This window comes from Cibotium barometz, chromosome 21, assembly GCF_041138505.1.
Source record: "Cibotium barometz isolate CiBa-2024 chromosome 21, ASM4113850v1, whole genome shotgun sequence".
Lineage (NCBI taxonomy): Eukaryota > Viridiplantae > Streptophyta > Polypodiopsida > Cyatheales > Cibotiaceae > Cibotium > Cibotium barometz.
In genome coordinates, this window is record NC_141066.1 from 41,950,430 (window position 1) to 41,972,065 (window position 21,636).

The 21,636-nt window shown below is 44.9% G+C and overlaps 1 protein-coding gene across 2 annotated transcripts in view; it reads right to left on the minus strand.

Annotated features, from left to right (window-relative positions):
• The window catches only part of LOC147627183 (protein WEAK CHLOROPLAST MOVEMENT UNDER BLUE LIGHT 1-like), a 35,714-nt gene extending 16,418 nt beyond the window's left edge, over positions 1 to 19,296 (minus strand). The window contains exons 1-2 of one of the 2 annotated variants that reach the window (XM_086815810.1): positions 18,498 to 19,251; positions 18,188 to 18,354 (exon numbers count right to left, since the gene is read on the minus strand). In XM_086815810.1, the coding sequence (XP_086671936.1) occupies positions 18,188 to 18,354; positions 18,498 to 18,595 (265 nt within the window). In that variant the 5' untranslated portion in view covers positions 18,596 to 19,251. Of the gene's footprint in view, positions 1 to 18,187 lie in introns of both variants that reach the window. The other variant, XM_086815809.1, reaches the window with a different exon arrangement.
• Positions 19,297 to 21,636: the final 2,340 nt, after the last annotated feature.

Below are 21,636 nucleotides of genomic sequence, written 5' to 3' on the forward strand. Positions count from 1 at the left end.
CCAATCCTTCAATCCCTGGAAGTACCACTGTGCCCCAGGCACGGTCACGGACACACCTGACCACAATCCAGAATCCTCACACACAGTAACAGGAAGAGGAACATCCACTCTAGTAGTAACTGAAGTAGTAGTAGCCTCTTCATTAGCATCACACAGCGTAGAAGAGGCTCCTCCATAGTAGGCAAAGGGACCAGCAACACATCCTGGTTACTGGTAGACGAAGAAAGAATCGGAGGCGAAGCAATAGGAGACAAATTCCCCTCAGAAGATGTGAGCAAAGATAACCCACTGTCTTCTTCAAAAACATTACCAGAGATATCATCCTGGCAAGGAGAGTATGCACAGAAACTCAAGGCAGGGCAACAGGAGAAACAAACTCCTTAGATGCAATGAGCAAAACTGGCCCACTATCCTTCACAAGTCTCATAAGTGAGGGAGTAAAATATGTACAAGACTGAATGAATAATGAGAGGCCAGCCCCACCTATTTATAGGTGAGGAGGGCTGGCCGACTTGAGTTGAATATGCTGGCCGACTGGAGTATATGAGCTGGCCGACTGGTAAAATACCAAAAGGGCTAGGAAAAATCCCAGAAAAATATGTAAAATAGGGGTGGCCAGCCCACAATCAAGGGCCATACAAATGGGACCAAAAGGACACCAAAAATGGGCAGAAACTCCGGATTAATGTGCTAACACTAAATCCCTCAACCTTCTTGTCTACCGAAGTCAGTAGAAACCGGGCTCGCCGAACGGCCTATACCATTACCACGTCCTCCGTGCTGCCGCTGTCAAACAAGGCGACGATTCTCTAGCCACCTATGTAGCCAAAAGTCTTGAGTAGTTCATTGCACTCATACTCCTGGTCTTGGACACTCTTCTGCTTATCTTCGAGCTTCCAACTAACAATTGCACCAACCAAAGAACTCGGGTCCAAAGAACTAGGGACGACTGTTGGGGTCTGTGTGGGAGCGGGGCTCAGCAGAGAAACCATGGAGGCTGGGAGTCTGCGGAGTGGTAATCTTCTTTGGACAATCCTTAGAAGTGTCCTTTTGTGTGACAAAAGGAACATCTGCCCTCCTCCTTGTACTGAGTTGTCTCTTCTTGACTCACTTTCCCACCAGTCTTTCCTGCTTAGGCTTTCTAGTCTAGAGTAAGCTTGGCCACAATAGTCGAGTTCTTGGAGCCAGAGGCTCCAGTGATCTGGCCTGGGAAGACCCTGCCTGGTTCTAGCCTTTTCTCCCCTAGGCAAGTACCTTGAGAGTGGAAGACTAGGAAGTCTTGGGCTTTCCGTCATTGTACTTCATTTCAGCACTCTGCACAAGCAAGAGTGCATCCTCTAAGATGGCTGGCCGAAACATACGCACCACCCATTGGATTTGCATGTTCAAGGCCATAAAAGAACTGTCGTTTCTTGTCATTGTCATAAATGTCTAATTGCAAACAGAAGTTTGAAATTTTATTGGCAAACTACATGACTAGTTGTGCATCAAAATGCGCCTCCTGAACTCATCTTTGAGTCACTCAAGGTAATGGAGCGATAGAAACTGCCGCTTAAGATCTAAGACAAACTCGTCCCAGAAATTAGCTGCCATACCTAATTTGGTGTAGGCTCATGAGCCCACTGGGTCCACCATGGAATGGGATCACCTTCTTAATACCACCTAGCGAAGATCACTTTGTCAGTATCGTTTTTTTTTTACAATAGCAAAATAAGCTTCAAATTGATGCAACCAAGAATAAAGAGTTGTGGGGTTGAGTTTACCTTACTGAAGGTCATCCTCTCGAGAGGATGAATTGAGGATGAAGCTCATGTCACTCTTGCATCTAAGGCTACAAGAAATCTTTCATGCTCCACGTGTCACCTAGCGTCTTCTTTCGAAGCAGCTTAGGACGCTGCCACATGATCTTCCATCAATCGAATCTCCAATGCTCACAACTGCCACTCGAGTGTCGAACTCAGCTACCCTTCACGAGGGTTATCAAGAAGAGAATCTGCTATCGGGATGTGGGAAAGAGAAGGAGAGAGAGGAGGAGACAGAGAAAAAGGGGCTAGGAAACGAGTTCTTTCTTCTAGGGACAAGATCTGTGCCTTCTACTCTTCCAATTTGGTGCTCTGGTCTGCGATTGCTCGCATCATCGTCTGGAACATGTCGTGCACACTCATGTTTGCTTCCCTCAAAGGACTGCTTGGTACTCCTTGTTTTGAAGTTCTTTGTTCTCTCTCTTCGTGGAAGCTCACCATAGTGCGAATATGCACTTCCTTTCCAAAACGCAATAAAATCATCCACTATGCGTGTTGGAGACTTTCCGGAGGCTTCTGAAGGCTAAAAACCAACTGTCCTTCTAGGGAAAGGAGTCACACCAAAAGGAGTGGTCCTTCGGAGTCTAGAAACCGGTTCTTTTTTCTAGTTTTTCTAGCTGAATCTTCACACTTGAAGAAGGCTCTGATACCAATGTAACACGCAGAAGCTCGGTGGATAGAATCGGTAACTTCAACGGTCAGAATTCAGCAATCTTTCGCAATGAAGATATGCACAACATAGAGAGAGATGTGCAAAAATAGAGAGAGAGAAAGAAAGAAAGAAAGTTATATTAAACATCTTCAAAAGACCCAGTGGGTCTATGAGACCAAAAGAGAGAAAACAAAGAAAGAAAAGAAAAGATATATTAAAGTCTACGGAAGGCCAGATTGGCCTATGAGACAAATCTGTATACAACAAGTCCATGTCCTAAGTATCATGGAAAGAAAAACTGAAATGAAAAGCTAATCCTAGTCATATGCAGCTTACTATGAAGTCACTGTCTAGATGAACAATCATGATAAGTGGTATACTACTAATTCCACCCAGTGGAGATGGTGGGATATAGCACATCATACATGGGGCATGGGGCGAGGACTCTCACATCTATTGTGCCCTGGTGTAGCCTCTGGACCCTCTCCTCCATAGCTCTGCAGTATCGTGCTTGGATATGGGCAGACTTGGCTTGATGGAGTAGTGGTGGTCTGCGTCTGGGTTGTCGTGGTCTCCTGGTAGCTCTGATCTTCGAGGCTCTCTGTAGTGTGAGCCCTTGTCGGGAGGTAGATGATACAGGGGGAGGGAGATGTGGCTCGTTGATAGGCCTGAAGAAGCTGATGATCTGTGGCTGGGATCTTTGGCTCTGCACTTGTAGAAGCCTCTCTCTATGTCGGTGTAGCTCAAGGAGGAAAAGGCCTAGGCATCTCTGATCAAGATACTCCATCACCCAACTAAGGGCTAAGTGGACCAAAACCCTCTCTGAACAAGCAATGGTATCTCTCTATGATCTCATAATATACAGGACATCTACATATGTAATGCTCCTCTGACTCACCTCTCTGTTGCATAATCTGCATACTCTGTCCTCTCTACGGGTCCGAGCTGCTCTCCCTGCCTCAATGTCCAGAGTGCGAGAGGAAACTCTGATCTGACCAATAGTCACCTTCATAGTGTGAGACGTGTACATCCATGTAGCCTAGTCGTCTGACAAGTCCATTCTTTGTGAATCTAAGGAAATGATCTCTTTAGTACTGCATCTTGGTGGGAAGGGGACCCGACCAAGTCTCCCTGGTGTCATAGTTGTTAGGAAACGCATTGAAATGGTTTTGAAACGTTTCCTTGTAGGAAACGTGTTTCTTTCATGCATTTTTTTGAACTTGTTTTTTTTGCCCCAAATCCAACGTCTAAAAATCGTGAATATTTTGATAAAGATGTTTCTCTCTTTCTAAATTGTCACAACTTACATGTAGGCTTCAAATTGACGTTTCCATGTATTCTATGCATTTAGTGTTATTTTTACATATTTTATACAGTATATATTTGAAATTTTGTACATGCAAAAACCTGTAGGTAGGAAACTTTGGGCTGATTTTACGAAACCCGTTTGAAACTTTTAGGAAACCCGTTTCAAACAACCCCCTAACTACTATGCCTGGTGTGCATCTAGATCAAAGCCTGTTCATCTAGACAATGACTTCATAGTAAGCTACATATGACATATTGTATCACATATTAAAGCCTATTCATCTAGACAGTGACTTCATAGTAAGCTGCATAACATCATAGTGTATTTTCCATATCCATGTATCACATATTGTGTATCCAAGAATCGTGTACAATATATTGTGTATTGTGTATACAAGAATCATGTATATTGTGTGCGCCAGAATCATGTGCAATTTGCATACAAGAGGGGCTTTATATAGCCATCCAACCATGTGACTCTTGGAATACCCATGTGACTATTGGGCTACCCTTGTGACGATTGGGCTCCCATAACCTCCACAAGATCCTAACTCCCCACTAGCCCTCTTGTAACCGCTTCTTGATATGACATCTTTTAATAACTAGCCTATGCTAATGCTACTAATGCTAGGGGGTGTTCACACCCAAGCTAATGCCAAAATGCTAAGGGGTGTACATGAAACATTGGCCGCCAGTCACTTGGTTCAAAACTCCTCTTACAAGAGTCATGTCCATGACACTCCCCCACTATAACTATTGCTATCCTCCATGGCTTGAACAGCTCTATCTTTAGGAATCTCCTTGCCCTTTTGCTATTGGACTTTCTATAGAGTTCCAGACTTGGAGCTCTCCCACGTCTCAAGGGTCCTAGGAAGACAACCTGTATTTGAAAGATCATGGAGTTGATATGCACCAACATTTGCGTGCAAGGATAGATTCAAACCATCCACAATGCTCAACTTGCTCCAATTGTCAGATGGCCATCGGGAGTATGAGCAGAAGCTGCTAGAAACATGACAAGTAGTCAGTTACTTGCTCACCTTGCTTTTGGGCAAAGCACTCCCATTGCAGCTTTAGCTCACAGGAATAGTCCACAAGAATAAACTGCTTCAAGACCGTTTGAGCGGCGGCCATCCCAACATGCCACGGAGTGGTGCCGAAGGTGGTCTTCCCACCACAAGAGCCCGGCACCTATCAAAGCCGTACACACCAAATGGAGCCGAAAAAGATCTGAACCACCTGTTGTCGCCAACGTGGCAGCCATCTCACAAGTCCAACCAGGAAGAATGAGTGTTAAGGAGATGCATGTGTGCACGTCTCAACTTTTTCATTTCCTGGCTTGAGCACACACCAGGGGTGCTTCATTGAATTAGGCCACAAGCACGAACAAAGGAAGTATTCAGCCAAGTCTCTAAGGGAGAAAGAAAGAAAGTTCTATTAAACGTCTTTAAAAGACCATAAAGGTCTATGAGAAATAGTTACAAAGTTGTGTTACAAAATCTCATAACATATGCAACGAAATGGATAAAAGAAAAGTTGTCTACCTTAAGCCCAAGGCCCAAGGGTCTTGGACTGCCCATACATCATGTTAGTGTTGGTGTGCCATTACTATCCACATCCACATCCACATCTATTAGGTAGGATACTTCCACTACTAGGGGAGGACAGTTCCAATGTCGATGTAGATTTCGGATTTGGAGCTGCGCATAGCAGGGCCTCTCCTCTATGATATCGGGGTCGTCGTACCATTGGATTTGGCAAGCCCTCTCGATAGTAACTCCCTGTGGGTATGTGTGCTAGAAGGTGTGCCTTGGCTGAATGTCCTAGTCATGGGCATACCGTCGTGAGGATTCTGTCATGTGTCTCCTCTTGGTCTATGTGCTCCACATAGCGTATCTCAGTGGTGACGCATCTCCAAGAGAAATAGGCCTAGACATCGATGGTCCTCATAGTCCATGATTGGAGAGTGGGTCAAAACCCCCTGAATAGGCAATTGTCATGTGCACACAAGAACATGGCTGATCTCCAGGCTAATCCCTGATTTGGGCAGTAGACAAACATTGTTTTAGGGCACTAGCAAGGCTTAGGAGAATCCCTAACTGGGCAGGATAACACTCGGCCTCGTGGACAAGACCTTGCAGATGAAGTCAATATGATTATTTTGTTCGATTGCTGTCCTTGTGTAACCGCTCCCTACGGTAGGCCTACAAATCGGAAGATAAAATACACATTATTAGATCACTTAACTAATACAAACAATGGAACAATACTTGTAACATTAAAACTGGAAATGACAAAGAACACTTGACACCACTGGGGCCGGAAAGGGTGCCCCCCCCTCCCCTCAATACAGTTTGTATTTCTTGGAGTATTTATATGTACAAGTGTTCAAGGGTCCCAAGGCAAAATTTATCCATAACATGGAGTGAATACAACTGAAACAATAAGATTTCTATCGATGAAGAATCGGTTGTCGGAGTAGACCAAATCATAGGCAGTCTCCCACCTTCATTGGGTGAACATCCGCCCCCCCCCACTGGTCTTCCGGGACCGTGCACCAACAAGCACGCCCGTACTAACACCTGGCAGGGTGAGGCACCGCAGAGAGAGTGATACCTGGTGCTCCCAAGTAAGCTTTGCTCCCAGTTTCCCTCAAACCCCATTGACCTTCACTAGCTCCTCTGAATGTGAGGGCGCGGTCAGGGTACTCACGAGGAAAGATCACCATCCCAGTGGCCTTCCATGGTGAAGGAAACCAATGGTGATGATTACCTACACAAGACTTGGAAAATCAACATTTAAATTTAATCTTATCTGAATTCGAATTACAGAAACAAGTATCTGATTTAGATATTAAATATTATTAGACCTTAATCAATGGTAAATCCTTGGGCACCTACATTGAAAGGTGTCCAGTCATAAATTTAAATATGTGTGAACACCCAACCTTGTAAATATTAAGGTTTACACTACTTTATAGATTTTACATTTAAAAAAGACCAAAAAGACAATACTTACCACCTATTCACATGCCACACCAAGTCGTCAGCAAACAGCACACCAAGTCGTCAGCAAACAGCACACCCACGGTACACTAGGGATGTCCCGTCTAGTGTACTGGCACGTCATAGCAAGTTCGAATGACTGGGTAAGGCAAGGCTACAGGACACTTCATTGATCCTTTCAATCACTTTGAAGGGTCCATAATATGGAGTAGAAAGCTTGGGATATAATCTCTCTCGTCCTAGCCTCTTCCGAAGCCTAGCTTTCTCAAATTTCAGCAATACCCAATCACCTTCCTTGACTTCCATGTTCCTTCTATGCTTGTCGGCAGCCCTCTTATGCTTATCTTGAGAGCGTACAATGGCTGTCCGAACCTAAGCAAAGGCGACATCCAAATCATGCCCATACTCATCGGCTACAAAAATCTCATCCTTTGTACGAAGGATGGGTGGCAAGATCACTTTGCCATAAATAATCTCAAATGGGGCCTTTCCCGTGGAGGCATGTACCGTGTTATTGTAGGCAAACTCTACAAGTGGAACATACTTCTCCCAAGCACTCTTTTGATCTGCCACATAACACCTCAACAAATCCAACAGAGCAGAATTTGCAACCTCACTTTGACCATCTGTTTGGGGGTGATAGGCAGATGAGAACTCAAGCTTAGTGCCCATGTTGTCAAATAGAGCCCTCCAAAAGAGGCTCTTAGTCCTGGGATCTATATCCACAACAATGGACTGAGGCATACCATGATGCTTGAATATGTGAGTAAGGAAAAGCTTCACCATATGATTGGCTTTAATGGTTTTCTTGACGGGCAAGAAGTGAGCTTGTTTGCTAAACCTATCAACTATGGTCCAAATAGTATCCTTCCCATGTGGGGATCTAGGCAAGTCCATAATGAAGTCCATAGTAATGCTTTCCCATGGCTGCGAGAGAATAGGCAAAGGTTAAAGCAAACCTAGAGGCTTTTGCCTATCAAATTTTACTTTTTGGAAAGTAATACATGCGCGTACATAAACCTCAATGTCTTTACGCATGCTTGGCCAAAAGAAATATCTTTCTATCATGCATATCGTAGGTAAAATACCTCTATGACCAGCATAAGGTGGAGCGTGACATTCCTCCATAACCTTTGGACGCATACCTGATAGAATGTGCAGCGGAAGAAGCGAAAGTGGAAACACAGGAGAGAGAGAGTGAGAAAGAGAGATAGGGAGGAAGCACAGGTGAGAACCTGCTCTCAATATCATCACCAAAAGGAATACATGTCCCAAGCAAGAGGGGAGAAAACCTCGTATGTGAGGGACTGCAGTAAACAATGCTAAGCAAGCAGTGAGAAATTAGGGAGGCAAGACAGCTATATATATGCCCATGAGTAGGCAGCCGATTGGTGATAAAATCCTCCACGACTGGGAAAATACCCAAGACTCCATAAAATGGGAAAAATATAGGGGAAAATATATGTGAGGGGTGACCAGCCCCTCTAACTATCATGGTCACGCCTAGAGGCTATAATAGGACACCAAACAGGAAGCCAACAAGAAGGGGATGATATTTAACACCCCCTCTCAGCACCGGATGCTGAGTAAACTCCAAGAAGCCAGAGACGCCGTCCTCGATTAAAGATGAAAGACTACAGAAACACGTACCAAGAAAGCTCCACAAGCAATCTCCTCAGCAACTCAGCGACAAAAGCAACAGAACAAGCTGCCAGGTACACCGCTCCTCTAGAAGAAAACAACCATGTAGGCTGCGATGTGCTGCTCCAAATAATGGTTCCAAACCCAAGTGTGATCCTGTATATAATCAATCCTGGGAGAAGCAAATTGCTCCTCACTGGAACCCTCAAAAGAAATAGAGTAAATCTGCTCCAACACTGTACCAAGAGTAGCCAAATGTTGTACAAAAGCATCCTCTAAAAAGGTCGGCATCGCAAGATGTAAAGACTCTGTAGAAAAGATGGGATCCATGTGCTCAAACTCTGTACCACAAGTTGCCCAATGATGTACATAAGTACACGCCACTGAGACGGGCATCGCAAGATGAAAGGACTCCACATCCCCCTCTGAAAAAAGATATCGTCAAGCTGGTACAAGCCCAACCTGATTCTGATCCAAATCCAAAAAACTCTGGAAGTACCACTGTGCCACAGGCACAGTTAGCAACCACAGATCCAAAGCATCCTAGGTCCAAAAAACTATCCTCCAAAACAACAAACCTGTAGAACTGGCAAGCGGAGGGGCATCCTCAGAAGCATCACAAAGAGAGGCAGAGGTAGACTCCTCACAATGAGGAAGGGAAGCAGGAATATAAACTGCAGTGGTAACATAGCCCTCAAAAGCATCACTGATAGCAGAAGATTGTTCCATAAGTAGAATCAGATTCCAAGAATCAACAACAAATAAATGATCCATGTGAAAGGATCACACCTCAAGGGCAAAACACCCTCCTTGTTCTGCAAACACTGCAAAGAACACAAGCTCGGGCAAAATAAACTCTACTCAGGATCTCTGAAAAGATCACTACTCTCCTCCAAAATCTGTAAACTCCTGTCACAGAAGAAAGTCTCCACAAATACAAAACAGCTCCCAAACTGATCCTCAACTGAAGTAGCTGGAGATAGGGCCCCCTTGAGTGTAGAAAACTCTTGTGGGAAGTAAAACGCAGCCAAAACACTGCTATCCAGCAAAAATAGCACTCCACCGCCAGCAGAAGGCAAGGAATATGGAGAAACCGGGAAACCATGTAGGCCAGGAACAAAACACAGGTATAGATGCTCCAAAATCAGCAAAACGCTGACTGAAATCAGAAATTCAGAATCCTCCTCAAGTACCAAACTGCCTCCAAAGCCACAATCCAAACAAGAAACCCCCTCTGCAAGTGATTTGTGCCCACTGGAGAAGAAAACGCAGCCAAACAAGGTGCTACAAACCTGAAAATTCAGGCCAACCAGTGTCCACACCTCCTATGAGGAAAAACGCTGAAGAGAAGGTCCCTTCGGATCCAAAAGATGAAGCCCAGGTGAAGGTAGAGCTACCAGCAAGATCAGTTCATAAAAATGCAGCAACCATGGTTGCAAATCTGAAAACGCAGAGGTATTCGGGGCAGTAGAAAGGTCTGAATCTAGAAACACAGAAGAAATAGGTACACCCAAGCCTCAGATCAGCAAATCAGCATCAGAAACCTATAGAAGAAAAAAACGCAGCAAATATGCTCATGCTGGCCTATACAAAAACAGGCGACCAACACTACAGGTGGGGGTATGAATGCTGCGAACCGCAGGAAACTGCTGTAGACAGCCACCTGTAGAAAAACGCAGCACACTAGGTGCTGCTGCCCTAAAGACAGTGCATAAAACAGGTGTGAAGGAAGTCTCAGGAGGTCAAACCGGCTATGGATGACCACGGGTTGCTGAGAAGAAACGCCTGGAAAAGGCAGGCGACCAGCAGCAATGCTGAGAAAAACGCAGATCTACCCACCTTGCTGAAAACGCAAAAAAGCAGGAGGGAGCATCCAACACTAAAGATCACTGGCGCTCTGATACCATGATAGAATGTGCAGCGGAAGAAGGGAAAGTGGAAACACAGGGGGGGGGGGGGAGAGAGAGAGAGAGAGAGAGAGAGAGAGAGAGAGAGAGGAGATGGAGAGGAAACACAGGTGATGGAGGTTTTTTCCCCCAGTTTAGCTTAGTTACACTTATAAACAGTTTATAAGTGTTTTGGTCCACCCGGCACATTTTATGGCCGGACATGTGAACACATCTTTTTAGGTCACTTTATTATGTGGCTATTGTACTTCACATTATCATCTGAATACACACAAGAGTCGTGTTCTCTCTCTCTGCTTCTCCACGCTTGTGTTTGCTGTACCTCCAAACCCTAACCCTAACAGCCCATAGCCTTCATTTGGTATCAAAGCTTCCAGGTTGACCAGCCCTTGCCCTGCCCGTACTGTTCATCACCACCTTCCGTACTGCACTGCCCGTATAGGTAAAGCTTCGCCTTCAACCTCCCGTACACTGCAGCCTTTTAAGTCTGTACGGTCGAAACAAGCCAAGCCATCAAGCTTATCCAAGATGTCATCTATACGTGGGATTGGAAACCGGTTCTTGATGGTGAGCTTGTTTAGAGCTCGATAATCCACACACATGCAGAATGATCCATCCTTCTTTTGCACAAGAAGCACAGGAGAACAAAAGGGTGAGGAGCTTGGTTGAACCAAACCCTTTTCCAAAAGCTCATTAACCTGCTTCATGATCTCCTCTTGTTGTGCGGCACTCACATGATATGCGGGTTTGTTAGGTGGGGAACTACCTGGCATAAGATCTATGCGATATTCCTCGGGCCTCTCAGGAGGTAGTTCTGCTGGCAATGCATCGGCAAAACAATCGTTAAAGTTTATATGCATTAAGAAAATTCAGTCTATCTTGAATCAATACATCCACATTCACATGACTGTTCAATCTTGTCACGAACAAAAACCAAATACGTGGAAAGACTCTTTTTCATTGCCTTATTAATTAATTTGGATGTGAGATACTGTTAGCAGTCATCTCCTGTCTGTATATTTACACCAGGGTCTCTGTTGAGGGTGTGCCCGCCCGATTTAAGTGTTTTCTCATTTTTCCCCACTCCATATTTTTCCCTATTTTTTCCTCAAGTGTGGGAGGTTGTCCTGTGGGGCTGTTGGCTCATCCAGATGGTGGCCGACTGATTCTGCTGCCCCCAGGTTGTCCTGGGGCTCACCGCCCCTCTCTGTAGTAGCTGACCGACTTGACCTGTGTGCTGGCCGACTATGAGTAGTTGGCCGACTGTTGTTGCAGCAGGTCGGGTGACCTACAAAGGGCTGTCGACTGGTTTTCTACAGGCCGACTGGCTCATAGGGGCCATATAAAATGGCCCCTTGCCCCCCCACAATTTGTATTCAATATTCGGGATTTTCTTGTGTATATAGTAGAGTTACACGCTTCTCTCTCTCCCCCACTATTGCTGCATATTCTGACATGGTATCAGAGCTCTAGGCTCTTGGAAGATCTTGGAAACTGTGTGAGCAAGAGGGGGGCTGTTTTGTTGCTGATTGGTGGACTGTTTTGGACCGTACGGGAAGAGGAGAAGCAAGAGGAAGGCGGGCTGATTTACTGGACAGCCACTTGCAAATTTAGTTACACCCACCCTTTTCAGTTACACCCCCACAATGGCAGATTTACTTGAGATGGCTGAGAAGCATGTGAAGATCCCAACGCTCCCCACATTCCCAGTGGACCGTCAATTGGACCGGAACAACTATGGCATATGGAAGGTTATAATGGAGTCTGTTTTGGAGTCTTACGACCTTGCTGATTTCTTTGTTGTTGGGGTTCCATGGCCGGAGTAAGAGGAAGGGGAGTTACCCCCTATTCGGAAGGAACGTGAGGCACAGGCTCACTTATGGGACCGTGTCAATGCCAGGGTCCGTTCTTTCATTTTCCTCAATTGCACACCACAAGTAATTAATCATATCAAGCATATAACGCTGGCCAGAGGTATATAGCAATATCTGGCTTCTCTTTACAACAGGGTATCACCTGTGAAGAGGATCTCCTTGGAAGTACAAATGCAGGTTATAACCGCTCCCTACGGGAGACCTACAAATCGGAAGATAAAATACACATTATTAGATCACTTAACCAATACAAACAATGGAACAATACTTGCAACATTAAAACTAGAAATGACAAAGAACACTTGACAACATCACTCGGGCCGGAAAGGACCGGCCCCCCCTCAATACAGTTTGTATTTCTTGGAGTATTTATATGTACAAGTGTTCAAAGGCCCCAAGGCCAAATTTCTCCATGGCATGGAGTGAATATAACTGAAACAATAAGATTTCTATCGATGAAGAATCGGTTGTCGGAGTAGACCAAATCACAGGCAATGTCCCACCTTCACTGGGTGAACACCCGCATCTCACTGGTCTTCCGGAACCGTGCACCAATAGGCACACCCGTACTAACACCTGGCAGGGTGAGGCACCGCGGAGAGAATGATACCTGGTGCTTCCAAGTAAGCTTTGCTCCCAGTTTCCCTCAAACCCCATTGACCTTCACTGGCTCCTCTGAATGTGAGGACGCAATCAAGGTACTCATGAGGAAAGATTACCATCCCAGTGGCCTTCCATGGTGAAGAAAACTAGTGGTGATGATTGCCTACACAAGACTTAAAAAAACAACATTTAAATTTAATCTTATCTAAATTTGAATTACAGAAACAAGTACCTCATTTAGATTTAAATTAGGATCTAAGGAGAGGAGACTATCCCCTCTAATGTGGTCCTGGTTGGTACAAACAGCAACAAGACAATCGGAAGAAGAGGTGGGGGCTGCAAAAGCAACTAGTTCTAATGGCGGGTACAACAGCAACAACCGACAGGTGTGAGGGCGGGTACAAGAGCAGCAGCAACAAGTGCTGATGGCGAGTACAAAAGCTGCAGCAACAGATGTTGATAGCGAGTACATGAGCAGCAACAGCCAGCCCATTTGATAGCGGGTACAGGGGCAGTAGCAGCCGGATGCACATGGCGGGTACAGAAGCAGCAGCAATCGGCCCGTTTGATGGTGGGTACAAGGACAGCAACAACCGACCCATTTGATGGCGGGTACAAGGGCAATAGCAGCCGGGTGCTAATGGCGGATACAGGGACAGCAATCGGCCCGTTTGATGGCGGATACAGGGACAGCAGCAGTCGGGTGCTAATGGCGAATATAGGAGCAGCAACCGGCAGCAGGAGAAAACCATTCACCCTCCTCCAATCTAGTCGGCGCTCCCTTTCCATCCACCACCCCCTTACCACCGTCCACGTGCTGGAGAGAATTTTTCCCCATGCAATCCTTAGTCTTTTTTTTTTTCCCGAGAAAAGATCCTTTCATTAGTTATATAAAAACGCCCGTAGGGCTACAAAAGATCTCTCCTGCTCATAAGAGAAACAGAGCAGTGAATACAGCATGGCAGCCCGGGAGACTCTCCCTAGGTGCTGCAAAATACAAGCATCAGTACAAAGGACTGAGAGGCTAAATCATACAATAGGGGGGAGGGAAGAGCCAAACAGGTGGCCTGTAGTGCCAACGGGGGAATCCCGTGTGTAAGGTGTAGAAGGGGCCACAACGCCAAGTGGTGTGAAAGGCCTGGCGCCGCAAGATCGCCTCATCCGAGTCTCCCCGGATGCGGTCGTATTGTCCTCGCAGGGTGTGGATCAACTCCTGCCAAATCCCCCGTACAGTCTCTGCTGGTGGCTCCAATCTCCCCTCAAAGGCCGTAAAGCACCGGGCCCTCCAGGTGAACCAGATGGTGAGGCTGCTGAGGAGCTCCCATCGTAAATCCCGCTCCTGTGTCCAGCTGGCGGACGAGAAATCCGGTGCCGGAACCAGGCGAGGCTGGCCCCTAATAAATCTGATGGCCTGACTGCCTTGCTCCATCTCATAGCCCATAGCAGGCCCTGACGAAGTCGACCAAGCAGCGGCACCCCACGTAAACATACCCTCTGGAGAGAGGGGAGCCAGAATACGCAGCATCCGCAGCCAAATCTGCTGCGCCTGAGGGCAATCCCAAAGGCAGTGTCTCTGTGTCTCCATAGGGTGGCCGCATCGGACGCAGGCCGTGCAATCCTTAGTCTTAAATATTATTAGGCCTTAATCAATGGTTAATCCTTGGGCACCCACATTGAAAGGTGTCCAGTCATAAATTTAAATATGTGTGAGCATCCAACCTTATAAATATTAAAGTTTACAATTTAAAAAAGGCCAAAAAGGCAATACTTACCACCTATTCACACACCACACCATAGTCACAAGGAACAGGGGACGGTAACGGGGGATGGGGACGGTAACGGGGACGGGGGACAACCATAAGTAGGGAACAGAGACGGAGGAGGGAACGGCACTCAAAAAATACTTTTTTTTTAAGTTTTTCTACTCTACACTTATTCTACTTTGGAAGTACATCAAAATCAGCACAAATTTACATAAAATGGTAAGCTTTTGAGTCATATTAACAAAATACACCAATCAAAGAGTGAAGGCGTTAACGGTTGATTGTATTAATAATTAAGTAGATACAAAATGAGAGAGAGAGAGAGAGAGAGAGAGAGAGAGAGAGAGAGCCTAGAGGCCTAGAGGCTTGGAAGTTGGAAGACTCAAGAGGCTTGAGGGAGAGGTGAGAGAGAGAGAGAGAGAGAGTCTAGATAGTAGAGAGTAGGGCCTTGTGTGAGAGGCTTGGAAGTTGGAAGTTACTAAGTTAGAAGAAGCTTGAGGGAGAGAGACTAGAGAGAGAGAGAGTTACTTGAACTTTGAAAACTTGAAGGGATGTGTGTGTGCTTGTAGCCTTGTAGCCTTGTTCTTATATAGATATTAGATAGGCAAGAGAGAGAGAGAGAGAGAGAGAGGCAAGGGCAAGAGAGAGAGAGAGAGAGAGAGAGAGAGAGAGGCAAGGGCCAAGCCTCAAAGGCCAAGGCCCAAGGCCCAAGGTTCAAGCCTAAAGGCCAAACCTCAAGGCAAGAGAGAGGCAAGGGCCAAGGCCCAAGGCCCAAGCCTCAAAGGCTCAAGGCCTCCCCAAACGGCTAGAAACAGCCAAGGCAAACGGCTAGAAATGGCCCCGCAAACGGCTAGAACCGGGCAAAAGAAACCAGTCTGACTGCGCAGAATGGCTCCCTACCGTCCCCCCACAGTGCCATCCCCCACAGTCGTCCCCGTTCCTACTGTCGTCCCCTTCACCGTCGCTTGTGAGGGACGCCTCCAAGGGGACGTCCGACCGTCCCCTGCCGTCCCGTTCCTGAACCGTCCCGACTCGGCATCCCTCCATTCCAACACTCCGTCCCTTCCGTCCCCTGTGACTATCCACCACACCAACTCGTCAACAAACAGCACACCTAGTGCCCACAGTACACCAAGGGTGTCCCTGTCCAATGTACTGGCACGTCATAGCAACCAAACACACGAAAATAAGTCATGCGAAAACAAGTTTATGCATGCAAACATGAATGCATGTGCACATGTAATGGACGAAATCTCCCTTTCATGAAACTTGTACACGAATTTCTTGTCAGGCACAAAATTGGCGCAATAGAAATGTGAAGTCATGGTCTTCCTATGGAGTGACAATCCCATAGGCAAAACACAAATCCCGGCACAGGCCTTCTTATTATGGAGTGACAATTCCATAGACAAAGGTCGGCACAAATATCAGTCCTACCATGGAGTGACAGTCCCATGGGTAAGATGCAATTATGGTCATACACGGGTGGCAACAAACAGGCTTCCGTCCATATGGCACAATACTGGTTACACACGGGTGGCACAAAACTGGTTCCCGACCATGTGACACAAGATGACTGACCCTTTCACATGGGACACTGGCCTAGCCACATGTGAACATGGTACAAATCTGGCCGCTCTATGGAGTGACAGTCCCATACAAGTGGCTCCAGAAATGGAGATGGACCAAATGGTGACACCTTGCTGCTAGCCGACAGCAGGTTGGCCACTTTATGGGAAAGTGAAGAGCCTATGTAAAGGCTAGGCCAAGAGATAGAAGGTCATCTCACCCCTTTGAAGCAAGTCAAGAATCAAGCATTAGAAGGTTTTTATCTGTGGTGTTTTCTCATGGACGGTTGGACAGACGGAAAGTGTTGGATCAGGCAAAATTTGGTCATCTGCATGTTTCTTTGCATGTCTTTGTGATGATGCATTGAGGATGGCATGTGAGCATTCGCAATGGACGCAAAGTGGTCTCACAATGTTTGGGATCTTGGGATCGAAAATCAAAGGCACAAGGGAAAAGAATGGTTGATGGAAGCCAATATCGAATATCAAAGGCCCAGGATATCTTGGATGAAGTGCTCAGATCTTTTCCTTTTATGGAAGGGCACTTTATATGGACACTGTACAGCTGAGGACAGCTGCAATGCAAGTGGGGCATGTAGAGGCCCGTGAGCAGGCACAGATGCCACGAGGCAATGATGACGCAGCAACAACACATGGCAGGTCGTGGACCTGGCCGACATCAGTAAAACAAACTGACCCATAGCATCTGTGCATATATATACGTGGGTAGCCAAATCATTAAAATCGTCTACTTTCCTCAGCGTTGGGGACTTCTTAAAACGTTTCTCTATAGGTGAAGTGCTAGCCAAGAGTGTACAGTAAAGGTCACAGGGCTGCAATTGATGTTTCTCTATAGGCGAAGCGCTAGCCAGGAGTGTACAGTAGAGGTCAGATGTTTTCACTCAACCACATCCATTGTACTAGAGATTGAAGTATATTACTTCTTCCTTGTATGTAATACAAACAGTAGTTTAGGACTCTTGTTTGTGATGTGTGTGATTCTGCCACACTCTTCTTTCTATCTTTGAAAACCCTAGCACATAGGCACAACTGTTCTACAAAACGTACACAACCCAACAGAAGGAGCCTGATTGTTAATCATGAGACTCTGGGAGAACAAGTGAGCGGTATCAAGTGCATCAACCGTTGTACTACCATCTCCATCTTCATATTAGTAAAGAAAATACTCCACAGAAGGGAGGGAGAGAAGTTGCAATGGGATACATTTTCTACAGTTGGAAACTATTCTGAATGTTCCATGATACAAAATCAGTTTTCCTCATGCTTCAGTTTTTGGGCATTTTTTAAAGGCCATTGGAGAGAGAAGGGTTCCTAGCCATTGGGACCCAATGTAGTTTCTTGTACATGTGAACGTTTGTATGTTTTACATTCCATTGGAACTATTCTCCATTAGACCAGTTAAGAGGATGACCTTGCCATGGATTATCATGAATCTTGACTAAGGATAGAGATTGAGCAACATTTCTGGAAAAAAAATAAACATCTCCACATAGAAAGTCTAAGAGTTCTTATGGGCAACATAATCCAATATAGGGTCATCTAGCTTAAAGTCCCCAATGGAAGATGAAGATGCAACTTGCAAGGGCCATCTATCACTCTAGTGTTAACGGGAAAAATCACAACTGTTGTAGGGCTCAAAGAGCCTCTCTCCTTCTGATTATCTGGATGTCTCTGAGATTACATCTTGCTTATCAAAGAAGTCAAGGAGAACAATCAAAGTCAACAAGATCAGGTGGCCTACTTAACTCATTTGGTACCATGATCTGAAGAACAAGAAGGCCAACACCAAGTGCACAAATTGCAAAATAAATAGCCATTTAGCTAAATATTTATGCCCATGTGGAGAAGCCACCAGGTTTTTCAGTTCCAGGGTGTAAAGCACTCTACAGGCTGAAATGCGCACATGAACATGGTACCAACAGATTGGTGACTTCTTCCTTGACATGATTTTAATTTTTGTTTTTTTTCCCTATTTTTAACACAAGGGGAAAGATTACTTTCCAAAAAATGCTGAGCTAGATGCAAGGATAAAGCTTTTCTTACCTGTAGAAGATCCATCAACCTCCGCTGAGGCAGCTGTCTCTGAAACCCCTCTTGTCTCTTCCCTTGTGTAAGGTTCTATTTTATCATCAACAGGTTGACTTGATAAAGTGTCTGTGGCGTGTTTTGCCAAGTTGACACCATCCAGCTGTGGACCTTGTATCTTTTTGCTGGTAGAAAAGCCCAATGACACATGATTAGCGTCCTGCTGCAATGATGTTGAAGAAGCTTGCTGCTCTGTTGAAGGTTTGATGTGATGCTCTAATGATGGCTCGTTGTGATGCCACTCTGCTGATGGCTCAATATGATGTACCTTTGTTGATGATGGCTCAATGAGATGTTGCTCTGTGGATGGCTCAATGTGACGATAATCTGTGGATGGTTCCATCTGATGTTGCTCTGGTGATGCATTCGTCTGGCATTGCTCTGCAGATGAGTTCATCTGATGATGCTCTGTTAATGGGCTCGTCTGGTGTTGCTCTGTGGAAGACTCCATCTGATGTAGCACTGTAGATGGGTCTGTCTTATGAGGCACTGCAGAAGGGTCCATCTGATGTTGCACTGACAATGGGTCCACCTGATGATGCTCTGTGGATAGGTTCATTTGACTCTGCTCTTTAGCGGATGGGTCCATCGGAGGCTGCTCCATGGATGGGTTTATCTGATGTAGTTCTGTGGAAGGGTCCATCTGACGATGCTCTGTTGATGGGTCTGTCTGATGGTACTCTGCTGATGGGTCGATTGGATGTTTCTCTGTAAGAGACCCAACCTGATAGTGCTCTGCTCCAGGTTCCATGAGAGATTGTTCTGTGGAGGGTCCATTACGATGTTCCCGTGTAGATGGCTCGATCTGATGTTGCTCTATTGGACTCTCATCAGCTTTCTGTTGTTGCTCTGTTGAATGCACAATTTCCTGTAGTTGCTCTGTGGAAGGTTCAAGCCTATGTTGCTCTGCTGTTGGCGGCTCCATCTGCTGCTGTTGCTCTACTGGTGTTTCCATGTCTGCCTCCAATGGATAGAAAAGATGCTAGATGATGGGCGACGGTAAGGGGGAAGTTCCGTGGTCAGCCAGAGAAATGGTTTTTTAAGTGTTTTTGTAAATTGGGCAACTGAAAAAATGCCGTGTTATCCTTACCACGTTATACACAGGCGCACAGAATCTAGCTCGTCACGCGTGACGCGTCCCCTGCAACGTCGTCAACTATGACGACCGCGTTAAAACAAACGGCGCTCATTATTTTTTGCGACTTATTTATGAACGGCCAAAGCATAAGCCTTAATTCATTATAGCTGTCAACATAGATTCAAATTAAAAAAAAACATGGCTTGGCTCACACAAAAAACTAATAAATTCAAACTTAAGTTTGCTTCAAAAAACATCCCCCAAACAAACCACATATGTTTAGATCTATAAATTGCCAAGCTCAACATGCTCCCAAGCGTCCACAAATGGTTTAATAAGTTGCTCGATAAATTGCTGAGCAAAACATGCGCCCATGTTGTGAAGCCACCCTACTCATGAACATCTTAGATAAGGCATGGACATAACACATAAAGTAGTTTCATCTCAAATTCTTAGAAAATGCGAAGCCACCCTTAGAAAATTCTTAAAGCAGTTTCATCTCAAATTCTTAGAAAATGTTAAGCCACCCTTAGAAAAGAACACATAAAGCAGTTTCATCTCAAATTCTTAGAAAATGTGAAGCCACCCTTAGAAACCCATAAACCATGAACATCTTAGCTTTCTAAATAGGCATGGATAAAATACAAAAAACAATTCCATTTCAAGCCATGCAATTTTTTACAAAATGTGTGACCAAAAAAGGTGGCCCCAATAGATAAATTATGTGTAGAGAAATATAGAAATGCAATAAACTATTGATGTAGCAAAAAGGCATGAAACAAACTTTAAAAATCAACTCAACAAATAAAGTCAGATATTGGAAAATAACATGAGGTAATCATATGTGATCGTGGAAGACTCTAGAGGATATGAATAATATATAAGTTCAAGAGTGACTATGCATGGATATGCAAAGAGTGGGCCCTTGGAAAGTGAGCGTATCATTTTAATTCTATCATTTCAATTCACTTGTCTTTGAATTTTTTCTCTCCATGCTTACTGATTTGAAACATGCCCTTTTATCCATCATTTTACCATAAATCATTATGGTTCTCCCCAGATATATGTGTTTGATCATTATCACCAATTCATGCATCAACCTCTTCCCACCATGTAGCATTTGTACTTCTGCCACCATGACTAAGAAACCAACATTGGTAATAATGCTAAAGCCTTGTGTGAGATGTACATCGCACTATTTTCAAATCATTGTTTTATGTGAATAACTTAGAAGGTGCATACTATTTGTAAACATAAGGTTGGATATCAATGTTCCACCCTCATATTAGGCCATGTTTGTATAGCCCCCACGATGAGGACTAGCCATGATTGAGAAGCATGGGTGCTCAGTATCCCTATATTCACACATGATAGTGGCTTAGGAGGCCAGATGGCTAATTTGGCACACTACCAAAAATAGGCCACATACTAGTGGACCATTATCCCATAACGGTCTGCATATGGAGTAGGTAATCTTTGCCACATCATGTCCTGACATGACGAGGTCAAATGGGGCCCAAGATGAGCCCAAATGGAAGTGGAAGTGGGGAAACTATGTAGCATCTTTTGGTTTATCTATATTGACACCATGGATGGTGGCACTGACAATGATCGCAGACCTATGCAGCCATGTCATAGAGGTCAACGTAGATACACAACCGGCCCCTTTTCCACATAGTCTCACAATCATCACTGTGAATCCCATCGAAGCTCTTGTTCTTCACAGCAGCACATGGGTGTGTGTTGGGCTTTGCCATCTTTTATATTACATGAGTAATACTACAATATTCTTATCTATTGTAGTACATGAGTATTACATGGGTGTGGGGCTTTTCAATCTATTATATTACGTGAGTATTCCTACATGTAAGGCTTTGCCATCTATTTCTACATGGGTGTGGTGGCATGGGACCTCATGTACTTCTTGAAGAATTAATCAAAACTCACATATACATCAAGGAAATAAACCATAGAGTTGAATCAAATTGAAAAGATTGAGCATAAAATAGAGTAGACATCACCATCACCACACTATTATGTGTAATCTCCCCCCTCATGCGTGTAGCTCCCACTTCCACGATATAAGTATTTTGAAAATTGTATTCAATATATAGCCCAAGGAGCTAATAATAGTTGTGCATATAAATTTGGGCTTACTTTTCCACTTTTACAAAAATAGCTTAAGCACTAAAGCTTATCCACACTCCAAGTGTAAAATAACTAAGACTCTTCTAGCATATATGTTAATAATATAACAATGCCACGCACAAGCATGCATAAATAATTTGAATGATCTTTTAGCACGTGACCAACAAAAATAACTCATAAA